At 66.8% G+C, this 26,756-nt stretch overlaps 2 protein-coding genes across 17 annotated transcripts in view; one reads left to right on the top strand and one right to left on the bottom strand.

The window, feature by feature from the left end:
* Positions 1-26,756, top strand: part of DNMT3A (DNA methyltransferase 3 alpha) — a 46,830-nt gene extending 20,074 nt beyond the window's left edge. For 5 of the 16 annotated variants that reach the window (XM_040552185.1, XM_040552191.1, XM_040552184.1 and 2 more), the window contains 20 exons: positions 7,259-7,598; positions 12,131-12,177; positions 12,753-12,899; positions 20,768-20,980; positions 21,094-21,252; positions 21,332-21,439; positions 21,942-22,098; positions 22,442-22,591; positions 22,782-22,826; positions 23,123-23,202; positions 23,318-23,430; positions 23,751-23,934; positions 24,013-24,097; positions 24,288-24,433; positions 24,765-24,855; positions 24,940-25,088; positions 25,223-25,308; positions 25,722-25,791; positions 25,986-26,104; positions 26,327-26,756. In XM_040552185.1, coding sequence (XP_040408119.1) covers positions 7,259-7,598; positions 12,131-12,177; positions 12,753-12,899; positions 20,768-20,980; positions 21,094-21,252; positions 21,332-21,439; positions 21,942-22,098; positions 22,442-22,591; positions 22,782-22,826; positions 23,123-23,202; positions 23,318-23,430; positions 23,751-23,934; positions 24,013-24,097; positions 24,288-24,433; positions 24,765-24,855; positions 24,940-25,088; positions 25,223-25,308; positions 25,722-25,791; positions 25,986-26,104; positions 26,327-26,468 — 2,631 coding nt within the window. In that variant the 3' untranslated portion in view covers positions 26,469-26,756. Of the gene's footprint in view, positions 1-7,258; positions 7,599-12,130; positions 12,178-12,752; positions 12,900-18,830; positions 18,913-19,467; positions 19,577-20,767; positions 20,981-21,093; positions 21,253-21,331; positions 21,440-21,941; positions 22,099-22,441; positions 22,592-22,781; positions 22,827-23,122; positions 23,203-23,317; positions 23,431-23,750; positions 24,098-24,287; positions 24,434-24,764; positions 25,089-25,222; positions 25,309-25,721; positions 25,792-25,985; positions 26,105-26,326 lie in introns of those variants that run through there. The other 11 variants (XM_040552181.1, XM_040552186.1, XM_040552180.1 and 8 more) reach the window with 6 other exon arrangements.
* LOC121067538 (translation initiation factor IF-2-like) lies at positions 12,907-16,234 on the bottom strand. The gene is made up of 2 exons (XM_040552197.1): positions 14,136-16,234; positions 12,907-14,095 (listed from the first exon to the last, which is right to left on the bottom strand). Exons 1-2 carry the CDS (start codon positions 14,700-14,702, stop codon positions 13,568-13,570), a joined length of 1,095 nt encoding a protein of 364 aa, XP_040408131.1. The 5' UTR covers positions 14,703-16,234; the 3' UTR covers positions 12,907-13,567.

Raw genomic sequence — 26,756 nt, 5'->3', positions numbered from 1 at the left:
TGTCCCAGGGCTGGCAGAGCTGGGGTGACACCAGGGTTTGCACCGCCAGCAGCGCACGGGGCCGTGGGGAGGCCGGTGACGGTGTGAGGCCCCTCGCGAGGGCCCAGCTGCGGCTTGCGCCAGCCCCGCCGCTCAGGGTCGGGTCCCACGCTGGCACGGAGCGAGGCTGTGCCCACGGGACAGGGCTGAGCCCATGCCCGGCCGCACGGTGAGCCGGGGGGGCTGAGCCCACCTCACTGCAGCCGAGCCGCGCACCCGGCTGGATGTCACAGTGACGCAGCAGCACTTTCACTCTCCTTTGCCACGGAAACCGCCGAGCCGGGCTGGGTCCTTTCGCTCTGACTCTGCTCCCACTGCCTCTGTCCACACACCCTCGCCGCTGCGGCCGCTTTGCCCCCGGACCCTCAGGGACCAGCAAAGCCTCCTCTGACCCCGCGGCCTCGCTTGCCGCTTGCACGCGCATCCTGGCCGGCTTCGGCCCCACCGTCTCCTGCGCTCGCGCCGCTGCCGTCTCCGTCTGTCGCATGGGCTCACGCGCAAGAGCAGCGTCCCGGCAAGTGCCAGCACAGACAGTCCTCCCCCGAGTCTCACACCCACGCACGCACGCCGGTCTGTCGCTGCACGCGCGAGCCAGGACCGGCTGCACACTTCCTGCGGCCGCCGGCACCGCCTGCCACACGCGCACACCCGCCCTGAGGTGTTGGCACTGTCAGTCTGACACACCAGCGCGTCACAGGCTCCGGCTGTGCCTGTCACTCTTTCCTGCTCACACACACACCCTGTGGGCCATGTCCCCGTGTCACATGTGCACACGCATGTGCACACAGGGTTGTCGCAGGGCCTGGCCCTGCCTGTCACACGTGCACACTCAAAAACATGGCTTAGTCCCTGCCCATGGAGCGCATACACGCGCATGGCGTGTTCTCCGCCCCTGCCTGTGGGGCACGTACATGTATGAACACCCACACGCACACGTCACGGGTGGTTTCAGGCCCATGCACACACACACGCAGTTGTCACACGCCCCGTCTCTTCCTGTCACATGCACACACGCACACCACAGTGCCCAGCTCCGCCTGTCATGCGCGCACGCACGCACACTTGTGTCGTGGGCCCTAGTTCCACGTGTCCCTTGCACAAGCACGTGCGCGTAGCACTGTCCCCAGCCCCGCTGTGACAGGGTGGGCAGGAGGGAAGTGGCTGGTGCTGGCCTCGTGCCGAAGCCTTGCACCAGCCTTGGTCCTTGGGGACCGGGACAGCCGGGTGCCATCCCAGTGTGTCCTGGTCCCTGGGGTGTCACGGTCGTGTATCTGCATCCTGAGGGCGCTGTGACAGCATCCCCTGACCCTGAAGATGTTATAGCCATGTGTCCTGGTGCTCACGGTGCTGTGGCAGCATGTCCTGGGCCTGAGGGTGTCAGGTAATGTAACCTGCCCCTAAGGGAGTCACAGCCACACGGCCTGTCCCAGGGGTGGCATGGCAGTCTGCCTGTCTTGGTCCTGAGGGTACTGCGGCAGCACGTCTTGGTCCTGAGCGTGTCGTCGTGGTGTGTGCCGAGGGTGTTAGGGCATCGTGTCCTCTTGCAGAGGGTGTCATGGCAGTGTGTCCTCATCCTGATGGTGGTATGGCGGTGTGTCCTGGACCTGGCAGTGCCATGACCATGTATCCTGGGCCTAGCGGTGTCATGTCCACATGGCCAGGTCCTGAGAATTCAATGTCATCATGTCCTCATCCTCAGGGTGCCAGGGAAGCACGTCCTGGTCCCGGGGGTGTCATGGCAGTGTGTCCTCATACAGACTGTTTGGTGGCATTACGTCCCGGGCCTCAGGGTGTCTTGGCTTTCTGCTGTGGCCCCAAGGGCCTCAGGGCTGTGTGACCTGGTCCTGGGGATGATGTGGCAGTTTGTCCTTGTCATGAGGGTCACGCTGCTCTGTGACCTGTCCACCTGGTGTCATACCTGTGTGTCTGCGTCCCGAGGGAGCCGTAGCGTTATGTCCGGTGTCTGAGGGAGCCATGGCCTCATGCCCTGGGTAGCATGGCACCATGTCTTGGTCCTGATGGTGCCAGGACCTTGTGTTCTGGTCCTGAAAGCGCCACGGCAATGTGCACTGGTCCTGACCTTCTCCTGTCAATGTGTCCTGCTCCTGGGGTGTCCTGCTCCTGAGGGTGTCTTGGCCAATTGTCCTCATCCTGAGGGTGGCACCATGTCCTTGTCCTGAAGGCGTCGTCCCAGTGTGTCCTGGTCATGCGCATGTGTCCTGGTCCTGAGGCATCCTGGCAGTCAGTCCTGGTCCTGAGGGCGTCGGGTCCAAGCACTATGGTCCTGAGGCTGTTATGTTGTTGTGCCTGGCCCTGGAGGTGTTGTGGAGCACATCCTGGTCCCGCAGTTGTCACTGCGATGTGGCTTCCATCCCCGTGATTCGTGGCAGTGTGTCCTGGCCTCATGATGCCACTGCAGTGTCCTAGTTCTGAGAGGGTCATCATGGTCATGTCCTCGTCCTGAGGGTCCCCTGGGAGCATGTTCTGGTCCTGAGGGTGCCATGGATGTGTTTGCTGGTCCTGAAGATGCCATGGCTGTGTGTCCCTGTTCTGCAAGGGTCATGGCTGCGTGTCATACTCCTGCGGGTGTCACATCCACGTGTCCTTCTCCCGAGTGTATCATGACAGTGTGTCCTGGTCCTGAGCGTGTTAAGGTGCTGTGTCCTGATTCTGAGGGTGCCACAGCTATCTGTCCTGGTCCTGAGGGTGTCGTGTCCCTGTGTCACAGTCCTGCAGGTGTCAGTGTCTGTGTGTCCAGGTCCCGAGGTGGCCATGGCTGTGTGTCCTGGTCCTGAGGGTGCCTGGGCAGTGTATGCTGGCCCTGACAGTGTTGCAGACTTTTCTCTTGGTCATGGCCATCTGTCCAGGTCCTGAGGGTCACACTAAAGTGTGTCCTTGTCCTGATTGTGCCATGACATTGTGTCCTTGTCCATGGGGTGGTTACAGCAGTGTGCCCAGGTCTTGATGGTGTCACATCAGTGTGACATCCTCTTCCTGAGAGTGTCAGGGCATCATATCCAGGTCTTCATAGTGTCAGATGCTTTCACCTTTGTTCTAATGGTGTCCTGGCATTCTGTCCCAGTCCTGAGGGTGCCATGGCCACGTCTCCTGGTCCTGATGGTGTCATGGCAGCGTGTCATCGTCCTCATGGTGACACATCTTTGTTTTCTGGTTCTGAAGTTGGCATAGCCTTAAGTCCGTGTCCTGAGGTTCCTGTGGCAGTGAGCCCTGGTCCTCAGGGTGTCATGGCAGTGTATTAAGGTCCCCGTCCTGTCACATCCTTTTCTGTTTGTGCTGACAGTGTGTCCTGGTCCTGATGGTGCCACGACAACGTGTCCTCCTCCTGGAGGTGTCTTTGCAGTGTATCCTGCTGCTGAGGGTGCCACATTCTTTTGTCTTGGTCCTGAGGGTATCGTGGCACCATACCCTGGTCCTGAGGGTGCCATGGTGTTGGGGCTAATGCCTGCAGGCAGCTCAGTACCATGTAGCCACTTGCTCACCTTACCACCACCGCCAGTGGAAAGCAAAAGTAAAAGCAAGAAATCCTGTGAGTCAAGTAGAAATTGTTTAGTAAACGAAGGAGTGGAAGAGAGAAAGAAAACCAAAGTAGGGGTGCAAAGGCTCTCGCTCAGCACCTCCCGCAGATGCCCAACCAGTTTCTGGGCACGAGGATGGCTAACTCCTACAGCCCGCTCTCCCTTCGCATGGCTGAGCACACCGCTGTGTCTCCAGGTGTCCGGTTAGTTGGGGTCATCTGCCTGGTGGTGCCCCCCCGAGCTGCTGTGTGAGGAACAGGGATGGCCTCAGCGCTGTGTCGGTGCTGGTCAGCCCCGGCTAAAGTCCACCTGCTGCCAGCATCAGCGGGGGCACAGCTCTGAAACACTGTACCTTGTGAGCTGCTGTGAAGAAAATTAACTCCATCCCAGCCAGAGACAGAGCACACAAACACGTTCCCAGGTCTTGAGGACTCGCTGCAGCACGTCCCCATCTGGCATGTGCCACGCGGCCTGGTCCTGGTGGCTCTGTGGCAGCGTGTCCTGGCCCAGAGGCTGCCATGGCCGTGTGTCCGCACCCTTGGGCCGTAATGGCCATATGTCCTCAGGTTGGCCTGGCTGCGGGTCCTGGTCCTGATGGCACCACAGCAGTGTCCCCTGCTCCTCACGGTGCCACCAAAGCGTATCCTGGTGCTGCACACATCACGGACATGTGTCCTGACCCTGTCATTGCAAGGTGACGTGCTACTGAAGGTGCCATGGCTGTGTGTCCTGCTCCTCTCAGTGTCATGGCAGTGAGTCCTGGTTCTGGGGGTGCCATGGTGGTGTGCCTTTCTCCTCAGGGTGACATGGCCGCGTGTCATTGCCCTGAGGTTGTCATGATATCGTGTCCTTATCTTGATGGTTCCATGGCACTGTGTTGTCCTGGGGTGCCATGGCAGTGTGTACTTCTCCTGAGGGTGCCATGGCAGCGTGTCCTGATCTGTCACGGTGCTACGTCCTGTTTGTGAGGTTGTCATGTCATTGTGTTATGCTCCTGAGGTTGTCATGGCCTTTTATTCTGCTCCTGAGTGTATCATGGCAGTGTGTTGAGGGTGCTATCAGTGTCCTGGTGCTGATGGTTCCACAGCCGTGCCTCCTGGTCTGGAGGGTGCCATTGCAGCGTGTCCTGGTCCTCACTGCATCTCCTCCCTGTGTCTTGTCCTATGTCACGGCCATGTGTGCTGGTCCTGAGGGTGCCATGATGCCATGTCCTGCTGGTGCTGATGCCATGGCAGTTTATCCTTGTTCTGAATGTAGCGTGACGTTGTACGGTGGCGCTGAGGCTGCCGTGGCTGTGTGTCCCAGTCCCACGTGTGTCATGTTTGTGTGTCCTGGTTCTGGGGGTGTCACGTCTGAGTGTCCAGATCCTGACAGTGCCGTGGCCTTGTGTCCTGCTCACAAGGTTGTCACAGCAGTGTGCTGTGGTTCTGAGGGTGCCATGCATATCGTTGTCCTGAGGGCACGGCAGCGTGTCCTAGTCCTGCAGGTGTCATGGTGCTGTGCCATGGTCCTGAGAGTGCCACTGAGGCATGTCCTGGCCCTGTGGGTGCCACCACCTTGTGTCTTGGTACTAAGCATGTCCTAGTGCTGAGAGTGCCATGGCACTGTGTTCTCGTCCTGAGGGTGTCACCGTGTTTTGGCAATGTCCCAGCGGTGCCATGGCAGCACGTCTGGGTCCTGACAGTGTCGTGGCATTGGGTTCTAGGCCTAAAAGTGCCATGGCTGTGTGTCCTTGTCCCGGAGGTGTCACAGCACTTAGTCCTGGTCCTGAGTATACTATGGCATTGTGTCGTGGTCCTGAGAGTGTCATGGTGTTGTGTCCTTGTAATGAGGGTGCTATGGACATGTGTCCCAATCCTCAGGGCATCATGGCGTTTGGTCATGGTCCTGAGTGTGTCCTGGCACCTTGTCCTGGTCCTGGGTGTGTCACGGTGGCTTGTCCTGGTCCTGAGGGTGTCAGGACAGCGTGTCCTGGTTCTGAAGGTGTCATGGCTGCATGTCCTCATCCCGAGGGTGCTGTGGCCTTGTGTCCTGGTCCTGATAGAGCCACGGTACCATAACCTGGTGTGTCATGGACCTGGAGGTGCCAAGGTATTGTTTCCTTGTCCTCAGGGTGCAATGCTGTCCTGTCGTGGTCCTGATTGTGTCATGGCCTGTGTCCTGATCCTGAGGTTGCCATGATGCTGTGTGTCCTGGTCCTGATAGTCCATGGCTGCGTGTCCCAGTCCTGTGAGGCTGCCATGACAGGGCTCCCTTGTCCTGACAGTGCTACGGATCTGTGCTCTGGTCCTGAGGGTTCCACAGCCGTGTGTCCTCGTCCTGAGGGTGTCGTGGCCTTGTGTCCTGGTCCTAAGGTCTCTGTGGCAGTTTGTCCTAGTCCTGAGGGAGCCATGGCACTGTTTGCTGGTCCTGAGGGTGCCATCGCACTGTATCTTTGTCCTGAGGGTGTCGTGTCTGTGGGTCCAGGTGCTGTGGGTTCCGTGGAAGTTTTTCCTGATCCTAAGGATGTCATGGATATGTCTCCATGTCCTGAAGGTGTCGTGACAGCATGTCTGGGTCCTGAGGGAGCCAGAGCGCTGTGTTCTCCTTCTGAGGATGTCATGGTGCTGTGTCCTGGGCCTGAAGGTGCCAAGGCATTGCTTCCTGGTCCTGAGGGTGCAATGGCATCTTGTCCTGGTCCTTAGCATGCCATGTCTGTGCTGGTCCTTGTAGTTTCTCGTCCTTGTGTCTTGTCCTCAGGTTGCCATGTCAGTGTCTCCTGGTCCTAAGTGTGTCATGGCAGCATCTCCTGGTCCTAAGCTTTCCATGGCAGCATGTCCTGGTCCTGAGGGTGCCATGGTGTTGTGTCGTGGTCCTGATGCTGCCATGGGAGCTTGTTTGTGTCCTGACGGTGTCGTGGCAGTGTGTCCTAGTCCTGAAGTGTTGTGGCAGCATGTCCTGGTCCTGAGGGTGCCATGTCCCCGTGTCCTGGTCCTGACTGCGTCAAGGCCATGTGTCCTGCCTTGTCCTTGGGGTGTCACGACAGAGTACCCAGGACCTCGTGGTGCCATATGCCTTTTTCTTGCTTGCGAGGGTTTCATGGCATTGTGTCCTGATCCTGAGAGTGCGATGGTAATGCATCTTGGTCCTGATGGCTGTGTGGCAGCATGTCCTGGTCCTGAGGGTGTCGTGTCCACGTGTCCTGGTCCTGTGGGTGTCGTGTCCACATATCCTGGTCCTGAGGGTTCACTGCTTTGTGTACTGGCCTTCACAGAGTCTAGTCTGTGTGTAGTGGTCCCGCGGTGGTCCACAGCAGTGTGTCCATGGCAGTGTGTCCTGAGGGTGCCGTGGCTGCACGTCCTGGTCATCCAGCTGGCTGTGGCAGCGTCTCCTGCTCCTGCGGTGCTGTTTAAGCCGCGTCCCGTTCCTAGGGTGTGCTGTCAGTCCCTGCAGCCTCACGTGCCCGATTTGCAGGAGCTGGAACTTGGTCTTCTCATCACAAGTGGCCATCTGGCTCCAGATCTCCAGGGTCATGGGCCGCACTCCCACGAGCACCCTACATGCCATGCTGCCTGTGGCAAGGGAGAGGATTCGGGGGACAGGGACCAATGGGGCCAGCAGCCCCGAGAGGGTGCCATGGATGGGTGGCCCAGCGGTCGCGTCCCCGCGCCCATCACAGATCCTGTCCCTCTCCTTCTTGGCAGGTGGAAAGCAGTGACACCCCCAAAGACATCGCGGCCGTCCCCAAGTGCCCCCCGCCCTGCCCGGAGGCCAGCCCCGCCGAGCCGCTGCCCAACGGGGACCTGGAGGCGGACGGAGCCCAGTGGAAGGGCGCCGAAGAGGGCAGCACGAGCCCCAAGGGTGGGCGCCCCGAGGAGGACGAGACGGAGAGCCTGCCGGACGGCGAGACGGGCCGGGCGCTGGAGAACGGCCGCTGCACCCCCAAGGAGGGCCTGGACGCCCCGGCCGATGAGGGTGAGCTGGCCCCTTCCGACCCCCAGAAGAAACGCGGGAGGAGGAAACTCCTGGAGGCCGCAGAGAAAAGTAAGACCTGAGCGTTCAGGGCCGGCCGCGGCGGGGTGCGGGCGCACGGGGTCCCGCTGTGCCCACGGGGACCCCCAGCCCCTGCCCGGCATGTCGTCCTGGGGGAAGCGGGCAGCGGCCATCCCTGGCTGGGCTGCACTGCTGCAGGAGGAGAAGGAGGAGGAGGAAGAGAAAGAGGAGGAGGAAGACAAGGAGAAGGGGGAGGAGGAGGGGGAGGAAGAGAAGGAGGAGGAGAAGAGGGAGGAGAAAGAAGAGGAGGAAGAGGAAGGATGAAAAGGAGGAGGAGGAGAAGAGGAGGAGGGGGAGGAGGAAGAAAACAAGGAAGAGGAGGAACAGGAAGAGGAGGAGGAGGAAGAGGGGGAGGAGGAGGAGGAAAACAAGGAGGAAGAGGAAGAGTAGGAGGAGAAAGGAGGAGGAGGAAGAGGGTGATGAAGAGGAAGAGGAGGAGGAAGAGGAAGGGGGGAAGGAGGACGAGCAAGAGGAAGAGGAGGAGGGAGGGAGGAGGAGGAGGAAGACAAGGAGGAGGAGAAGGATGAGGAGAAGGAGGAGGAGAAGGAAGAGAGGAAGGAGGAGAAGAAGAAGGAGGACGAGAAGGAGGAGGAAGGGCTCCGTGCCATGTGGGATTTGGGGTGGGGGGCTGCTGATCAGACCAGCGGCTGCCTTCCCTCCTCCTCCCCTCCGTGAGCAGGGTGGGCAGGGTAGGAGCGGTGTCCTCGTGCGGGTGCCCCGCGGTGCCGCTGTGCCCCAGCCTGCATGCGAGTGTGCCCGGCACGTGCCACATCCGCCGGTGCTTGTGCAGCTTTGCATGGCAGCCTTGCATGTGCCACGGCGGTGTGTGTGCGTGGTGCGGTGAGGGGCCGCACTGCCTCTGCCCCTTCACCCTTGTCCCCCCCTGGCTGTGCCTGGCAGGGGCAGGGTGCTGGGCTGGACGCATGCAGCTGGTGCCGGCCCTGGTGCCGGAGCTGCTCCGGGTTTTGCAGTGCACAAGGGGCAGGGGAACAGCCTCGGGCATCGGCATATGCTGGGTGCCAGCTGGCTGGGAGGCAGGGAAGGCTCCGGGGATCCTGGTGGGCACCACGCCAGCGGCGTGCCCTTGGGCAGAGAGGGCTGGTGGTGTCCTGGCTGCGCTGGGACAGCTCGGGGGGGGGGGGGGGATCCTGCCCCTCTGCTGGGCGCTGGGGAGTCCTGGGGAGTCCTGGGGAGTCCTGGGCCCCCAGCACCGAGAGCTGGGCCCAGCAGGGAGAGCCCAGGCCGGGGCCCCCAGGGTGCTGCCGGGCCCGGAGCCCCCGTGCTGTGAGGAGGGGCTGCGAGAGCTGGGGCTGCTGGGCCTGGAGCAGAGGAGGCTCCGGGGGAGCTCCCCCATGGCCGTCAGTACCCGCAGGGAGGTGCGGAGAGGCCGGAGCCGGGCTCTGCTCAGCGGTGCCCAGGGCCAGGCCCAGAGGCCCCGGGCCCAGCCTGGAACCCCGGCGGCTCCCCCTGCCCCTCAGGCAGCACTGCTGGGCTGGGCGGGTGCCGGAGCCCTGGCACGGGCTGCCCCGAGAGGGGCCGGGGGCTGCTCCTTGGAGAGCTCCCCGAGCCCAGGGCCGTGGGGCTGGGCACCCTGCTGGGGCAGGGGGGGACAGGGGTACCCAGGGGTGCCCCCAGCCTCAGGCTCTGCCGTGCCTGAGCACTGCCCTGCCCGCCGTGCCCACTGCCCGCCTTGTCCAGCCCCCACGCTGCTGTGCCGTGCCCGTGTGCTGCCCAGGCAGGATGCAGCGCCGCCGGCACGAGCTGGCACGCCGCCTGCGGGGCCCCGCGGGGACCGGCCTGCCCGGGGCTGCTCGGGTTCTGTCGCTGGCTCCCGGCCCCGGCAGCGCTGCTTCGCCCCAGGGAGGCTTCTCCCATCCGTGGCCGTGTCTGGTTACAGGAGGGAGCGGCACCGCTCGCCCCAGCAGGAGAGGTGTGCCCGGCTCCATCCGTCCCACGCTGGAAGGACCTGGCCGTGGGGTGGAGCGGTGGGACGGGATGCACCGACCGTGTCTTCGCCCCACAGCCACTGTGCAGAGGGATAGGGTTGGAGTTGGGCTGGCAGCACAAGGGCCCAGAGCTGGTGGGTGGCCACACCGACACCGTGGGGTCCTGCAGAACTGGAACAGGGCCTGGCTGAGGGTGAGGGGCATCAGCCTCTGGCCGCCTGCAGCCCCTCGAGGTGGCTCAGCACAGGCGGTGACTGCTGGGCCAAGGGATGGAGGCAGGCATGGCTGCGCCGGGGATGGAAATGAGCAGGGTGGGGGTGAGGATGAGCGCGGCAGGGCCGGGGAGGGAGCTGAGCGAGGCAGATGATGCTGCAGTCACGAGGCCCAGAGCAGCCATCTGAGGGAGAGCAGAAGCCAGGCTGCTGGCGGAGCAGTCAGAGGGAGACTCCTGGCGTGGGGATGGCCCCGTGCCGAGCCGCCTGGGGCCAGCACCCGCCTCGGCCAAAGCAGCAGGCCCAGCGTGGCACCCAGGCACGGCATGGGGACAGCCCGCGGTCCTGCCCTGCGCCACTGCCCGGGCTCCACGCCACCTGCAGGGCCTGCAGAGCCCTCAGGGGACCCCCTGCACGTCCCGGGCTGAGCCGACGCTCTGGCCAGGCCTGCGGGATGGTCGGGAGGTGTGGGAGCAATGGAGACCCCCCTGCACTGGGGTCGAGGGCCAGCCCGTGACTCACCCTCCGCGAGGAGCGCTGCGGTGCCAGCGGCAGCGGTCAGGTTTCATCTCCCAGCCAAGGGCTCATGTTCGGCACTTCTCCCTCTGCATTAAAGAGCCCTTTCATACCCGGCGTTATCTGCCCCTGAAGTTCTTGCACATTCTGCTCGTTCACCTCCTGGCCTTCCCAGCGAGCACCCAGAGACGCAGCGGCTGCATTTCTGCCAGGCGGGCGCTTTCAGACCATCCATGGGGTCTTCGCTGAGCCCCCCAGAACCTGTCACTGCCCCTGGCTGAACATGCCCGGTGCCAGGTCCAGCTCCTCCCTCAGGCTCAGGGCTCGGGCACCAATCCTGCCCGGAGCTGTCGGGTCTCCTCCGGGGCTGCCAGTGGCCAGGGAGCCCCCAGCAGCCGCGGGCTCTGCAGGTCTCACCTCGAGGCAGGTGCCCAGCACTTGTCTGCGCTGTGGCTAGAGGCTGCTTCACCACCTTGCAGCGACGCGCTCGGCTCCTGCCAGGTTCTCTTCTGCTTCTTGGTCCTTCAAACTCTGCTTGCTTGCCCCATGCTCTCTGTGCCATCCCACCCCGGTCACTCCCCAAGTCCCCTGGCAGGGGAAAGTTTCCTGATCTGGGCACCAGCTGCTGGCCAGGCCGGTCCTCACTGCGCCTTTCTGGGTGCAGCGACACGGGTCCCACGTGCCCCAGTGTCCCCATACTTGTTCCATCTCCAGCGTCATCCCACATCATCCCCTCCGGGGCTTTTCTGCCCTGCGCCCGTGCTTGCTGTGCCCGCGTGCCGTGTCCCCCTGCGCAGGGGCTGGCCTGTGCAGAGGGTGCTGAGACTGCCCCCGTGCAGCAGGGCAGGGAGGCCGGGGGACACCCGTTCAGTCGGTCCCAGTGCCTAAGGCCTGACCCCTGCCTCAGTTTCCCCACCTGCAGCCCCCATTGCCTGCAGGCAGGACCGGGAGGACAAGTGACCTGGTCCCCCTGGACGCACACGCTGCCACCCCTGGGACGCAGCCAGGGAGCTCCTGTCCCCCGCTGCCCCCGGCACCCAGCGCAGGGCTCAGCTGCGCTCCTGCTCCTGGCAGGGCCTGGCTGCCCCACGGATTTCGGGTTCCCAGCACCTCTGGGGCAGGGGAGGACATGCCTTGGCAGAGCCGCCTGGCTCGCAGCCACCGCCGCCCCGGCATCCGCCTGCCTCTCCCAGCGTCCGGCGTGGGTGGGCGTCCGGAGGGGCTGCGTCCAAGGACCCGGAGGGACGCGGTGCCAGGGGCACCCCGGGATGCACAGGGCACCGCTGTGCCTGGCTGGTGTCATCACCCCATGGAGGGGCCGGCGAGGGGGTGCCTGGACACAGGACGGGGGTCCCGTGGCGTGGCCGGCAGCTGGGGACAAGGCTTTGCGGTGCCGAGGACACAGCAGCTGCTGGCGTGGTGTGGGTGGGTGCCCCGGCATGCACACACTGGAGCCCTGCTCCCCACCCTCCCCGCAGCCTCGTCACTCGGTGGCTTCGAGCGCACAAAGGTTTGCAGCCCCAGAAACGGTCGGGTTATTTTTAGCTGCTTTCCCGGCAGCGGCTTGCGAGTACCTGCAGCGCGCGAGATGGGCTGATAGCACAGGAAGCCGGCCGGGCCCCGCTTCCCCTGCCCGCCCCGGCGCTGCCCGCGGGTGCTGCCGCAGCCCCCGGGATGGGTGTGGGGAGGGGGCGTGGGAGCCCTGGGGCCGCTCGCTGCGATGGGGCCCCCGCCGCGGCCAGGGCTGCCCCCAGCCAGGGGTCCCAGCTGGGGCCCTTTCCCCCGCCGTGGGGCCTGCGTCCCTGCCCCATGGCACCAAGCTGATCGCTGCTCTCTGTTCTGTGTGCAGGCAAGGAAGAGAAGGAGGAAAACAACTTCGACACCCTGAAAATGGAGGCAAGTATGCCCCGGGGCACCGAGACACCCGAAGGAGCCACAGCACGGCCCCGCAGCCCGGCTGCAGCCCCTTGGCTGGATGGGGGCCCTGCACCCCGAACTCGCAGGGCACTGGACCACAGCTGTGCCTGGCTGGGGCCGAGCGGTGCTGAGCGGTGTCCAGGGGCTCTGCCCCGCTGCGTCCCAGGGGGCTCCACCTGGGCTGGGCCCTGAAACACCCCCAGGGACTGTGCCAGAGGTGCCCATCATGGTGCAAGGCACGGTGCCAGCACTGCTGCACCCACTGCTTGGTGCGGGCACAGGCCAGGGACGTGCATGTGCACGTGTGTGTGTGTGCATGTGTGTGTGTGTGTGCGCACGTACGTATGTGTGCTTGTGCATGCACCCAGGCAGGGAGCACCAGCTGCGCCACCTCCCCATCCGGTGCTGGTGGGCGCAGCGCGATGCCCCCCACAGCGCCCCACATCCCCCCGCAGCCCCCGTAGTGCCCCCCGCAGCCCCCTGTGATGCCGCCCGCCCTGTCCCCGCAGAGCCGCAGCCTTCATCCTCCTCTCCCTCTCCCCGCTGTCTGACAGGGCTCCCGCGGGCGACTGCGCGGCGGGCTGGGCTGGGAGTCAAGCCTGCGGCAGCGGCCCATGCAGCGGCACACCTTCCAGGCCGGGGACCCCTACTACATCAGCAAGAGGAAGCGGGACGAGTGGCTGGCCCGCTGGAAGAGGGAGGTAAGGAGACACCGCCGGGGCGACGCCGGCACCGGTGCCGCGGCGTGGGAGCGGGCGCCGGGGGCTGTGCTGCGAGCCCTTCCCAGTTGCTCACTGGGAGCACTGGTGCGGTGCGGAGCCCCAGGCAGGCAGCTCGCTGCAGCCCTGGCGGTGCTGGCAAACGCCCCCAAGCACCTGGCCTGGTGCGAGGGGCTCCCATGGGACCACCGCCCCCAGCAGGGCCCTGCGGACCGCGGTGGTCCCAGGGACAGGGCCCTGCATGCGCAGCCGCCCGCGCCGGGTGCCCGCAGCGCGCAGAGCAGGGGCCCTTCTCCTCCTCCTCCTCCTCCCCGCAGGGACCGGCCTTTTCTCCCGGTTTCCAGGGGAACCAGCGAGAGCCGTGACGCAATTAAAATAATAAAAGCCGTGGGCGGCGCAGGGGGGCTGCGAGGGGGCTTCGCGGGAGCCCCTGGCTGCATGGGAGCGAGGAGCCTCGGTGCCACCCCGCTGCAGGGCTGCGGCCCTGGGGAGCGGGGACCCCGAGGAGCAGGACGAGGCGCTCCACACACTGTGGGTCACGGCGCTGTGGCTTTTGGGGGACCTGGGCCGGATCTCGGGGGACAGGGGCATTGGATGTGGGAGACCCCAGCCCGTCCCCATGCCAGCACTGGGGATGCTCTGCCCTGTGCTCAGGGCTGTGCGTGGGGCAGGGGGACTCCGTGACCCCCACAGCCCTTGGGTCCCCTGGTTCTTTGGGGTCCACAGCAAGGGCCCCTTGGGTGGGTGCAGCCCCCAGCCCCCACCATGGCGCTGGCCCCCGCCATGTCCCCGCCGCCCCCCTCTGCGCCGTCCCTCGCTGCCAGCGGATCTCCCTGGCAACAGGTCCCCTCGGCCACCGCAGCACTATTCACAGCCCCGAGCGCCGCGCGCCGTCCGGCAGGCACCGCGCTGGGGTGGCTGGCACGGCTGGGTTGTCCCCATGGGGCACCGTGCACAGGGCATGGCCGGCAGGGCCACGGTGTCCCCACGGGGTGCAAGGTACAGCCGGTTTGTCCCCAAGGGGCATGGGACGTGGCTGGCACAGCCAGGACATCCCCACGGGGTCCAAGGCGTAGCTGGCATGGCCATGAGGTCCCCATGGGGTGCAGGACACAGGTGGCGTGGCCAGGGCATTGCCACGGGGTGCAAGGCAGGGCCATGGTGTCCCCATGGGGTGCGTGGCACTGCTGTTGTGGCCAAAATGTCTCCATGGGGTGCACGGCACGGCTGGCACAGCTGCGATGTCCCCATGCGGCACAGGGCACAGCTGGCATAGCCAGGGCGTCCCCGCAGGCACAGCAAGGTCAGGGCACAGCCGAGGGCCCTGAGGGTGTCTGGGGGGGGGTCCCGGCTGGGACGTGCCCCCCCCGCAGCACCGGCAAGGAGCGGGGATTTCCACCCAAATGCGTGGCCTGGTTCAGGGTCTGCTGCCCTGCTCTGGGGCAGGGGGACGCAGGGGACGTAGGGACGTAGGGACGCAGGGACGCGGGCGGTTCCCGCAGCCGCAGGGCGGCGCGGCACAGCCCCGGTGCAGCCGCACGCTGGCCACGAGCAGCACTGCAGCCTGCGGCACCGCGGCCACGGCCAGGGCCACGCACGCAGCCCCTCGCTGCTGCTTCGCTCTGCTCCAAGCCCGGCTGAGGAGATGGGGCTGGGGACGTGGGGACGCCGTGCAGGTGCTGGTGGCAGGGCCAGCCCCGCGCTCGCTGCCCCTTCTCGTCCCGCATAGCCCAGCGCAAGGCTCGGCACAGGCCAGGGGACCGCAGCACACATTTTCCTCAGCATGGTTCGCTCGCCAAAAAAATTTCAGATTCAGGTCAGCCAGAATCGCTCGTCGGCCAAAAATAATTGGGGGAAAAATGCTAAAAAAAAATCAAAATACTTCTTTTCAGTGATTCCTCACTCTCAAACAATGCTGAGTTTAGCCGCGTCTAATTCCTTTATTTTTCTAATAAGACGAAGTGTTTTCTTTTCATTACCGGGAGAAAGCCTGAAATGCGTTCAAGCTGGGTCCGCCCGTCCGCCCTTGATCTCGCAGCTCGGCTGACAAACCGCGCGCCACTCGCCTGCCCAGCGCCAATTGTCACTCGGTGCTGGTGGCAGCGGTGCGCTGCCAGGAGAGGGGGAGCGCCACCCACGGCACGTGTGGCCGTGGCAGAGGGGACAGCGTGCCCTCCCGGTGAGCTCCCCAGGCCAGCTGTGCCCCCGGCTGCACCCGAAGGGTTCGGCTCGTTCGGGAGGGCTGGGGGACGGGGACAGTGGCACAGCGGTGGCAGTGGTGAGGGCGGCACGGCCACGTGCCCGGGAACCTGCCCGGTGCCGGCGCCAGCGCTGCCTCCCCTCGCCGCATCGGAGCCCGTGGCGCCGGCTGTTTTCTGTCTGCGAGGGCCCAAACCCTGCAATCAAGTCCTCCCCGGGACGTATTTTTAGCTGGCCGAGCAGGTTGGCGGCTTTCTGCCTCCCTGCGTGAGGGCGCTGCTCCGGCCCTGGGGAGCTTTGGGGGCTCTGTGCCCGTGGTGGGGCTGCCTCGTCCCGGGGGGTGGTCGCTGCCTCCCTGCACCCCCAGAGCAGCACCCAAGGGTGCGGGTAGGGGCCAGGCACCGGCACTCGCCCATCCACTGCGGGATGGGGACGGGATGGAGATGGGGATGGAGATGGGGATGGTTTGGGGTTGGGATGGGGCGGGGACGGCTGTGGCCCCAGGGCAGGAGGAGGATGGATGTGCCCATCTCTGCTTATCTCCTCTTTAATTGCCGGTGGATGGGAGATTTCCTCCCCCTGCGCGGCGCTGGGCACAGCCTGCTCCTTCCCAAGGGCAGAGCCCCCAGCAGCAATCCGCAGCGTTACCCCCATCGGGAGGGGCCCACACCTCTGCTGGCGCTGCTTTCCCCTGTGGCAGGCTGCCAAATCCGCCCCCCCCCCCCCCGCCTTGGCCACAGCTTCTCTCCGGTGCTTTTCGTGTCCGCCCTGTCCCTCTGGGTCACCCAGCCCCAGCGGGGCTCCCCACACTGTCCCTGCAGCCCCTCGCACCCCAGCTCTCCCTGCCCACAGCTCGCCCTGCTCCAAAATGCTCCGAGCATGCCCTGCCCCCTCTCAGCCCCGGCCGGGCAGGCTTAGGCGATCTTCTTGCTGTTTTCTGCAGTGCCCAGGGCACAGTGTGCCACTCCTGCCCAAACCCCTGGTGCCCAGCAGGCCGTGCCCCCCCGGCTGCCCCCAGTCCCTGGGCACGTCATGGATGTGGCCCCAGCTGGGCCACAGTCACCGGTCTGTACCCCCCTGGTGCTACAGCATCTGTGTGCCGTGGTTGCTCGAGTGCTGTTGGGATTTCCTGGCTGTCGTTCCTGAGGGAGGGTCCCCATGCCATGGGGGTCCCTGTGCCATGGGGTCTCTGTGCCATGGGGTCTCTGTGCCATGGTGTCCCTGTGCCATGGTGTCCCTGTGCCATGGGGATCCCTGTGCCATGGGGTCCCTGTGCCATGGGGTCTCTGTGCCATGGGGGTCCCTGTGCCATGGGGTCCCTGTGCCATGGGGATCCCTGTGCCATGGGGGTCCCTGTGCCATGGGGTCTCTGTGCCATGGGGTCTCTGTGCCATGGTGTCCCTGTGCCATGGTGTCCCTGTGCCATGGGGTCTCTGTGCCATGGGGGTCCCTGTGCCATGGGGTCTCTGTGCCATGGGGTCCCTGTGCCATGGTGTCCCTGTGCCATGGGGTCCCTGTGCCATGGTGTCCCTGTGCCATGGTGTCCCTGTGCCATGGGGGTCTCTGTGCCATGGTGTCCCTGTGCCATGGGGTCTCTGTGCCATGGGGTCCCTGTGCCATGGGGTCCCTGTGCCATGGGGGTCCCTGTGCCATGGGGTCCCTGTGCCATGGGATCCCTGTGCCATGGGGTCTCTGTGCCATGGTGTCCCTGTGCCATGGGGTCCCTGTGCCATGGGGTCCCTGTGCCATGGGATCCCTGTGCCATGGGGTCCCTGTGCCATGGTGTCCCTGTGCCATGGGGGTCCCTGTGCCATGGGGATCCCTGTGCCATGGGGTCCCTGTGCCATGGGGTCTCTGTGCCATGGGGGTCCCTGTGCCATTGGGGACCTCATGGTCTGCACATCCAAGCCCCTGCTGGCAGCAGGGACAAGGCCCACGTCCCGGGGGGGTCACGGCACTGCTGCCCCCCTCCCCGCCGCAGCTGCCCCCCCTGCACCAGGCGCGTGCCCTTGGCCACGGCACGTGGCAGCTCGCTGGTGAGCACCGGCACCGGGCCGGTTTGTGTGCGAGGCTGGTGCCTGCCCTGCCGGGCGCGAGGATCTGTGCCGAGGCTGTCTCTGCTCGGGTTTGGGGAGCACTGGGGTGATTCTGCGGGGTGAACCTGAACCCACGCAGCCCTGAGGGGACGGGGAGCCAGGCCCCTGCCACCTCGAACCTCTTTGGTGGCTCCGTGCAGGCTCTCCCTGGGCGCGTGGCACCTTGCGTGGGGCTGGGACGTGCGGCTGGGGGAAGCTGCGGTGCGGGCTGAGCAGGGGCCTTGTTCCAGGTCCCCAGGGCAGTGAGGTCCCCTGGTTCCTCCTGCACGGAGGGGACGGGGTGCCCTGGGCCGCTTGGCTGGTTTTGGGGTGCGGCTGTGTCGATGGTGTTCGAGGTGCTCTGCACGTCCCTACCCTGGGCAGGGGGCACTGCCCATGGGGGACCCTCACCCCCCAGTCCCCTGGGCGGGGTGGGGGTAGCAGGAGCCAGGCAGAGGGGATGGGGATGGGGACGAGGCATGGGGGCTCTGCTGCCATCCCCCACCCCATCCCCCCACATTGTCCCGTGCCCGGGGCCACGGCCATTCCCCCTTTGTCCCCTCCATCTGCAACACAAAGGGGCCCTGAGCACGGCCCTGGGCTGCAGCTGGGGGGCACAGCGGGGGGGGCAGCGGGCTGGGTGCTGCCAGGGTCCCTCCTGGGGGACCTTGGGCAGGGGGACGCCAGCAGGGCCCGGTGCCATCGCCATCTCTGCGCGGGTTTTTGCTCGGGGCCCGTTAAAAGCTCAGCCCCCGGGACATGGAGCGGTGCCGGGGCAGAGCCGGTGCCGAGCGGTGCCCGCAGCGCAGCCGGAGGCCCCCGGAGCACGCGGGGGCCACGCCGCCACCTCCCACCCCTGGCGCGGGTCCGTGGGTGCGTGGCAGTGGGGGCTCTGCACTGCGGTGCTGCGGGGGGGCTGGGCGCTGGCACGGCCTCGGGGTGTCCTGGCCACGGTGCTGGGGCCGTGCCAGGGCTGGGGACACCCAGGCAGGAGGATGGAGGCGAGAGCATGGTGCGGAGCCGGGGGGCTGTGACCCCACGGGACAGCCGGGACCCCACGGGACAGCCGGGGGCTGCGACCCCATGAGACCGTTGGGGAGCTGCAACCCCACGGGACAGCCGGGGGCTGCGACCCCGCGGGACAGCCGGGACCCCACGGGACAGCCGGGGGGGCTGTGACCCCACGGGACTGCCGGGGAGTTGTGACCCCACAGGACACCCCGCTCCAGGGGGACGCGCTCTGGGGTGCCTGGAGCTGCTTTGGGGTGCAGCTCGAGGGGTCATGTTTGGGGACCCCCGGGCTCCCCGGGGACACTCGGGGACACGTGCCGGGGCGGTGCGGCCCGGGCCAGGCCGGTGCTCCAGGAGCCGTGCCGGCGCACGGACCGGGCCAGGGGGTCCCCGAGGGGTCCCAGCCGTGGCGGGGGGGGGGGGGGGGGGGGCGAACCGGGCCGGGGGGTGCCGCCCCCGCCCCCCGCCGGATTCCTGCCGTGCCAGGCCGACCCCCCCGGGGCAGCCCATGCCCGGGGGCCAGGGCCATTCCCCCCTTTGTCCCGCCGCTCTGCAACACAAAGGGGCCGGGTGCGGGGCCGCGGCCGCCGGGACAAAAGGCAGCGCCGAGCGGCGCCGGGGCGGGGAGTCTGCCCCGGCCGCTGCCGAGCCGAGCCGAGCCGAGCCGAGCCGAGCGGGGACTGCCGCCGCGGGGCCGAGGGACGCTGCCGGTGAGTGGCCGCGGGGTCCCGCTGGGGGGCTGGCACGGCACGGCACGGCACGGCTCGGGTGGCCGGGGGCAGCCCCGAGCCTGGCTGGGGACCGGGGCCTGTGCAGAGCCTTTGATGCTGGTCGGCCCGGCTCGGCACAGCCCAGCACGGCCCGGCACGGCCCGGCATGGCTCGGCACAGCCCGGCGTTTCCCCGCGGCCGCCCGGTCCGTACCGGGGATGCGGCGCTGGAGCGGTCACGGAACGGGGCAGAGAAGGTGGCGCCGAGCGGGGCCGGGCCGGGCCGAGCCGGGCCGTGCGCCCGGGGGGGAACAGGAGACCGAGCCGTGCCGAGCCGAGCCGAGCCGAGCGGGACCGGACGGGATCGGACCATGGTGAGACAGCCGGGCCGAGCCTTGCCGGTCGGACCGAGCCGGGCCGGACCGTACCGACCCGTGCCGTGCCGTGCGGGGCGGGGGCGGGGCGGGCCGTGCCGGGTGCCCCGAGCCGTGCCGTGCCGTGCCGTGCCGCCCCTCCCCCGCAGCCAACCAGCCGGGCCGGCGGGGACCATGTGACCCGGGGTTCCCAGACAAAGAACCGCCGGCCGTGCCCCCGGCAGCCCGGCCCGGCCCGGCTCGGCTCGGTTCGGCACGGCTCGGCCCCGCCGCGGCGCCTGGCCCGCATGGGTAGGTGGGCTGCGCGGGACGGGCGCGGAGGGCGGCGTGGATCGGCCCGGCCCGGATCAGCCCGACCTGGGACAGTTTGGCACGGCACGGTTTGGCACGGCTTGGCCCGGTCCGGTCCAACCCAGCCCATCTCGGACCGGACCGTCTGAGCTTGCCGTGGCTTGGCCCCGCTGGGTCCATCTCGGCTGAGTTTGGCACGGCTTGGCTAGGTGCAACTAAAGTTGGCTCGGCTCGGCACGGCTTGGCACGGCTCGGCCAGGTCGGGCACGGCTGAACTCCGTGCGTCCCGGCTTGGCCAACTTGGTGACACCTGAGCCTGGCGCACAGCTCGGGCATGGCTCGCCCCTGGGATGTCCCCGCACCGGGGCGGGCAGGGGACAGCGGGGACAGGGGGTGCCCGAGGGGTGCTGGCTGTCCCGGGACAGGCGGGCTCTGGGGGGCTCCCAGCCCTCCTGAACGGGTGGAGCTCAGCCCCCTGGATCTTGGGGTGGGGGCCAGGGTGGGACGGGGGTGGGATGGAGACCGGGATGGGGGCATGGGTTGGAGGCGCGGGGCTCCAGGGGCTGGGCACCCTCCTTCTGGTGTCACTGGTGGGCTCCTGAGCCCGTTCCCAGCTCCAGTCCCAGGAAGGCCACGGCTCCGTCAGGGGGATCAACTGGGGCAGGGGCTGGGGGGCTGCTGGCAGCTTTGGGGACGCTCAGGCTGGGGCAGGGGCAGCCCCCCTGGGGGGCAGAGCAGGCTCTGGCTCAGGGGCAGCTGCCAGCTCCTTCCTCCGAAGCTCTGCAAGCACTCCTCCAGCTGTCCCCCCCAGGACTGCAGGGGGAAACTGAGGCACGGGGACAAGGGGGAGCACCCAGCAGCACACAGCCCGGGGCTGGGACAGTGGATGATGGTGGGGGGCAGCAGGGCACTGATGGGGGCCTCCACTCATGCTAAGCTGTTGCGATGGAGCCCCCTGCTAAGGGGGCGCCTGGTGGGAGCCTGCCTCGTGGGGTGGGGACAGGAAAGGGATGGGGATGGGACGGGGATGCAGAGGGATGAGGATGTGATGGAGTGGGGATGGGATGGGACAAAGATCTGATGGAATGCGACCAGGATGCAATAGACCGGGGATGGGATGGGGGTGCGATGGGATGGGATGTGGAAGGGGGGGGGCCTGCCCTACCCTGACGCCCCCTCTCCCCCCGCCAGGCGGAGAAGAAGGCGAAGGTGATCGCCGTGATGAACGTGGTGGAGGAGACGCCGCGGGCCGAGCCCCAGAAGGAGGAGGAGGCCAGCCCCCCCGCCTCGCAGCAGCCCACCGACCCCGCCTCGCCCAACGTGGCCACCACGCCTGAGCCTGTGGTGGCCGACGCTGTCGACAAGAACACGTCCAAGTCGGCCGACGACGAGCCCGAGTACGAGGTGAGCGCGCCCCGCGGTGCCCCCCCTGCAGACCCCTTCCCTCCTCGCCCCCCAGCCCCCGGGTGCAGCCCCCCTGACGCTGCCCCCCCTCCCCATTTTCTCTCCTGGCGCAGGACGGCCGGGGCTTCGGCATCGGCGAGCTGGTGTGGGGCAAGCTGCGCGGCTTCTCCTGGTGGCCGGGGCGCATCGTCTCCTGGTGGATGACGGGACGGAGCCGGGCGGCCGAGGGCACCCGCTGGGTGATGTGGTTCGGGGACGGCAAGTTCTCGGTGGTAAGTGGCACCCCCGGCTCCGTGCGCGCCTCCCCATTGACCCCCCCGCATGACGGCCGCGTCCCCATCTCCTCCGCAGGTCTGCGTGGAGAAGCTCCTGCCCCTCAGCTCCTTCTCCAGCGCCTTCCACCAGGCCACCTACAACAAGCAGCCCATGTACCGCAAAGCCATCTACGAGGTGCTGCAGGTGAGCGTCGGGGGGCAGCGGGGATGTGGCACCGCGCCGCAGCTGGGGACGGGGCGCTCGGTGCACGTGTGCTGCTGCGCTCCCGGGGGATCCAAGGGGAGCGGGGCTGAGCAAGGCCCCTTCTGGGGGCTCCAAGCAGGGTCCAAGGGGGTGCATCTGGCTCTGCTCCACGCCCCCACGGCACAAAAGCTGCATCCCAGGGAGCATGGGGCATCACTCGAGGGGTGGGCGAGCACCGGGGGGGCTCCCTAGGAAGATGTTGGGGGTGTCTGGGAGTCGCTTGGCCTGGCCAGGGGTCTCGGGGCTGGGGGATCTGGGGGATCAGCATCTCTGGGGTGGCACTGGGGGAGGTTCTGGCCCTCTGGGGTCTCTAGGCAGCTCTGCAAGGTGTCATGGTTTTAGGGGGGGGGGGTCTGCCTGTGTACGTCTGGTCGTGGCTGCGCAGGACTGCTGGGGGGGTCCCTGTGGGGGGCAGGGTGTGATGCCGGTGCTCACAATGCAGGTGGCGAGCAGCAGAGCAGGGAAGATCTTCCCGGCGTGCCCCGAGAACGACGAGACGGACACCTCCAAGGTGGTGGAGATCCAGAACAAGCAGATGATCGAGTGGGCGCTGGGAGGCTTCCAGCCGTCTGGCCCCAAGGGCCTGGAGCCCCCCGAGGGTGAGCGGCAGCGGGGACGGGTGCGGGGCCCCAGGCAGAGTGGGAGCGCGGGGACACCAGGAGCAGTGTCCCCAGGGGACACGGGGACACTCGGGCAGCCTTGGTGGCATCTGCGTGGCCAGGAGGAACCTCAGCCACGAGTGGTGGTGGCATTTATAACTGCACCAGTGGCTGCAGCCCCCGGGGTCCCTCCAGTGGGGGCTCCTTTGGGGCACCGCTGCAATGGCACCAGCTGGGGCAGGCACTGCACAGGGCCGGGGCAGCACAGCCACACGCCGTGCAGAGCCGGGGTGCTACGTCCCCACACCACGAGGTCCCTGCTCACGGCCCCCGCTTCCCGCAGAGGAGCGCAACCCCTACAAAGAAGTGTACACGGAGATGTGGGTAGAGCCCGAAGCCGCCGCCTACGCACCGCCCCCGCCCGCCAAAAAGCCCAGGAAAAGCACAACGGAGAAGCCCAAGGTCAAGGAGATCATTGACGAGCGCACCCGAGGTACTGCGGCCCCCCCCGGTACCCCCTTCCCCATGGCATGGGGGGCGAGCACCGCGCTGTGTCCTTGGGACCAGGTCCCTTTGCCCCGTTTGGTGCTGCGGGCAGGGGTCCGGGCTGGGGCAGGACCCCCCAAGGCACAGAGGGGCTCCCCCCCGTGCACCCCCACCCTGAGCACCTCTTTCCTCCCCAGAGCGACTCGTCTACGAGGTCCGGCAGAAATGCAGGAACATCGAAGGTGAGCGCGGTGTACAGCCTGGGGCTGGGGCACAGCCTGCACCCCCCGGCGGTGGAGGCAGAGGGGCTGGGGGGGCAGGAGAAAGCTGCAGGGGGGCTGCGACCCTCAGCCTTGCAAGCCAAGGGGGGCCACAAACAGCCCCCAGCCCATGGAGGTGGGGGTCCTTGGGGGACGCCACCAGGGTCTGGCGTCTCCGGCATAGGCAGGGGTGAGAAGCAGGGCGACCCCATCTGGCTCTGGGGGTACTGGGGGGGCACAGACCCCCCAGAGTCACCTGCCCCCCCCATGACCTCCAGATATCTGCATCTCCTGCGGGAGCCTCAACGTCACCCTGGAGCACCCTCTGTTCATCGGGGGGATGTGCCAAAACTGCAAGGTACGGGGCAGCGGGGGTCCCCCCTCCCCAAAGCGCCCTGTCCCCGCGCCCCCCCTGTGGCCCAGCACAGGGCTTGGGGGGGGGCACACCACGCTGACACCCTCGCTCCCCCCAGAACTGCTTCTTGGAGTGCGCGTACCAGTACGACGACGACGGCTACCAGTCCTACTGCACCATCTGCTGCGGTGGCCGCGAGGTGCTCATGTGCGGCAACAACAACTGCTGCAGGTCGGTGCCGCGGGAGGCCGGGGGTCCCGTGGGGCTGGGCAGTGCAGCAGGTCCCGGCGAGGGGCTGGGGGTCCCCCGGTGTCCCCCAAAGTCCAAGGGGAGGGGGCTGCCATTAGTCCCGTGGGGCGCGGGACCACGCAGGGGGGACTGTCACCGATACGGCACACCGACGTGTGCGCACACCCCTGGCACACCGTGGCTACCAGCGGTGTCCCTGTCCCCACCAGCATCCTGCTGGGGATGGTGCCGGGGGTCCCGGGGCCCCGTCCCCCTGCCCCCAGCCCGTGGCTGATGCACGCCCCGCTCCTGCCCCCCCCCAGGTGCTTCTGCGTGGAGTGCGTGGACCTGCTGGTGGGCCCGGGGGCGGCGCAGGCGGCCATCAAGGAGGACCCCTGGAACTGCTACATGTGCGGCCACAAGGGCATCTACGGGCTGCTGCGGCGGCGGGAGGACTGGCCCTCCCGCCTGCAGATGTTCTTCGCCAACAACCACGACCAGGAGTTTGTGAGTGCCCACCGCCCCACCCCTGTCCTGCCGCGGGACCCCCGCTCCCCGGCTTCACGCTCCCCCCGTTGCTTTCAGGACCCACCAAAGGTTTACCCGCCTGTCCCAGCCGAGAAGAGGAAGCCCATCCGCGTGCTCTCGCTCTTCGACGGCATCGCCACAGGTGGGTGGGGGATCCGGGGGTCCCTGTCCTGGCAGCCCCTCAACAGGTCCCGCCCCACGGAGGTCGTGGAGAATCAAGGGTTGGCATGTGCTGAGCAGTGCTGCGGGGATGGGATGGGATGGGATGGGACAGGGAGGTGGGATGAGACCCCTCACCTACGCCCCGCTGACCCTGGCCCCACTGCCCGCAGGCCTACTGGTGCTGAAGGACCTGGGCATCCAGGTGGACCGCTACATTGCCTCCGAGGTGTGCGAGGACTCCATCACCGTGGGCATGGTGAGGCACCAGGGCAAGATCATGTACGTCGGGGACGTCCGAAATGTCACCCAGAAACACGTACGTCCTGCCGGCTGCCCCCCCGCGGCTTCCCCTCCCTGCGGGTCTCCCCGGGGATGGGGGCAACCCATCCCGCTGGCCTCGCATCCCACCACTCATCCCTGTCCCCTCTGACACAGGACCTGTGCCCCGTGGTCCCTTGTCCCGTCCCTCCCCGCACACCGGGGAGCTGGCAGCATCCCTTCCACCGGGGCTCACCGGCATGGCCGCTCCATCCCATCGCGCCGTGACAGCCCCCATGTCCCGGGGCTTCCCCTGGCACCGCTGTGCCGTGCCCGGAGCAGGTGGACGCGGTCCCCTGGCTCACCCCGCCGTGTATTTTCCCTTGCAGATACAGGAGTGGGGCCCGTTCGACCTGGTAATAGGGGGCAGCCCCTGCAACGACCTCTCCATCGTCAACCCGGCCAGGAAGGGGCTGTACGGTGGGTGTCCCCTCGCTGCTGCCGCTGCAAAACCACCAGCACTGGCTGCCCCCCTGACACCATCCCTCTCTCTCTCCTGCCCAGAGGGCACCGGGCGCCTCTTCTTCGAGTTTTACCGCCTCCTGCACGAAGCCCGGCCCAAGGAGGGCGACGACCGGCCCTTCTTCTGGCTCTTCGAGAATGTGGTGGCCATGGGGGTGAGCGACAAAAGGGACATCTCGCGCTTCCTCGAGGTGAGTGCCGGGGCGGGAGCGTGGCAGGCACCTCCCCATGTCACCGCCGCTGTCCCCTCGGGACCCGGCCTGCAGGGGCACCCTGGGGCCCCGCAGAGCCCCCGGTGACCCCCGGCCTCTCCTCGCTCTGGCAGTCCAACCCCGTCATGATCGATGCCAAAGAAGTGTCTGCGGCACACAGGGCGCGGTACTTCTGGGGAAACCTTCCCGGTATGAACAGGTTGGTGAGAGCGCCCCGTCTGCGTGCTTGCCCGGTGCGGTGGGGGCTCCCCAAAGGGCCTGGGCCTGGCCCCGGTGTGGCCACGGCTCCGCAGTTGCACGGCCGTGGCTCCACGGTTGCAGCCTTCCTGGCACCGTCCCCGTGGGCAGCGGTGCGGCCGTTCCCTGCTCGCTGTGCAGGAGCAGCAGCATGCCCCAAAATCCCAGAGCTGCTCCCTCTGCTCGTGAGGCAGCACGGGGCTGGCCCCCAGCATCTATTCCAGCACGTGTATCCTCTGCATCTCATTGCCCCCTCTGAACAGCCCCCAGATGGCTGCAGCCACCCCCCCCGCCAAACCCCTCTTGGGGAGCCACCGCGTGGGGACACGGGGATGCGGCGCTGCCACCCCACGCCGACCCCCTCTCTCCCTCCAGGCCGCTGGCATCCACAGTCAACGATAAGCTGGAACTCCAGGAGTGCCTGGAGCACGGCAGGATAGCCAAGGTCAGCCCCGGGGGGGTACGTGGGGGGGTCCTCGCCCTGCCAGGACCCCCTGGGTTGCAGGGAGGGGTGTGGGGGGGCAGCGGTGGCATTGCCCACCCGGGGTTCAGCAGCGTCTCCGCGGGGAGCGCTCCGGCTCCACCTGCCCGCGGTGCGCCCCCGGTGCCGGCAGCATGACGAGCCTGTGCCTCTTGCAGTTCAGCAAGGTGCGAACTATCACCACTCGCTCCAACTCCATCAAGCAGGGCAAAGACCAGCATTTCCCCGTCTTCATGAACGAGAAGGAGGACATCCTGTGGTGCACGGAGATGGAGAGGTACTGGGGCCGGGGGGGCTGGATGGGGACCGTGATGGGGAGACGCGGGGCTGGGGGCAGCTGCTGACCGCACGGTCCTCGCGGCGCTCGGGCTGCTCGGCTGGATGCTCGGTGGCACAGCTTCACGTGCCAAGTCGCCGCCGCGCATGGGACCTCGCCGGAGGCCACCAACGCCCCTCGCCCTCCATCCGCTCCTGGCTGAGCCCCGCCGTGTCCCCGCAGGGTCTTCGGCTTCCCGGTGCATTACACGGACGTGTCCAACATGAGCCGCCTGGCCCGGCAGAGACTGCTCGGCAGATCGTGGAGCGTGCCGGTGATCCGCCACCTCTTTGCTCCCCTGAAGGAATACTTTGCCTGCGTTTAAGAGAGACAGACAGGAACTGGTAACACAGAGCGCGTCAGAAACAAAACCATCCACGCCAAGAGAAGTGAAAACACGGAATGAGAGAAGAGTCAGCACCCAGAAGAGAGACGGGATTTTGCAGCCCGACGGGAACCCGGCACACGTCTCCCCGAGCGAAAGGGTTCGGTGTCCTCTCCTGAATTTCCAATGTTCAGCTTTTAGCCTATTTAAAAAAAAACAACAAAAAAAAAACAACAAAAAACGACAAAAAAGAAAGAAAAAAAAAGAAAACAAAAAAACAAAAAACCA

Source organism: Cygnus olor, chromosome 3 (assembly GCF_009769625.2).
Source record: "Cygnus olor isolate bCygOlo1 chromosome 3, bCygOlo1.pri.v2, whole genome shotgun sequence".
NCBI classification, from domain to species: Eukaryota; Metazoa; Chordata; class Aves; order Anseriformes; family Anatidae; genus Cygnus; species Cygnus olor.
The sequence above is the reverse complement of the archived record's forward strand: the minus strand, read 5'-3'. Positions and strand labels throughout refer to the sequence as shown.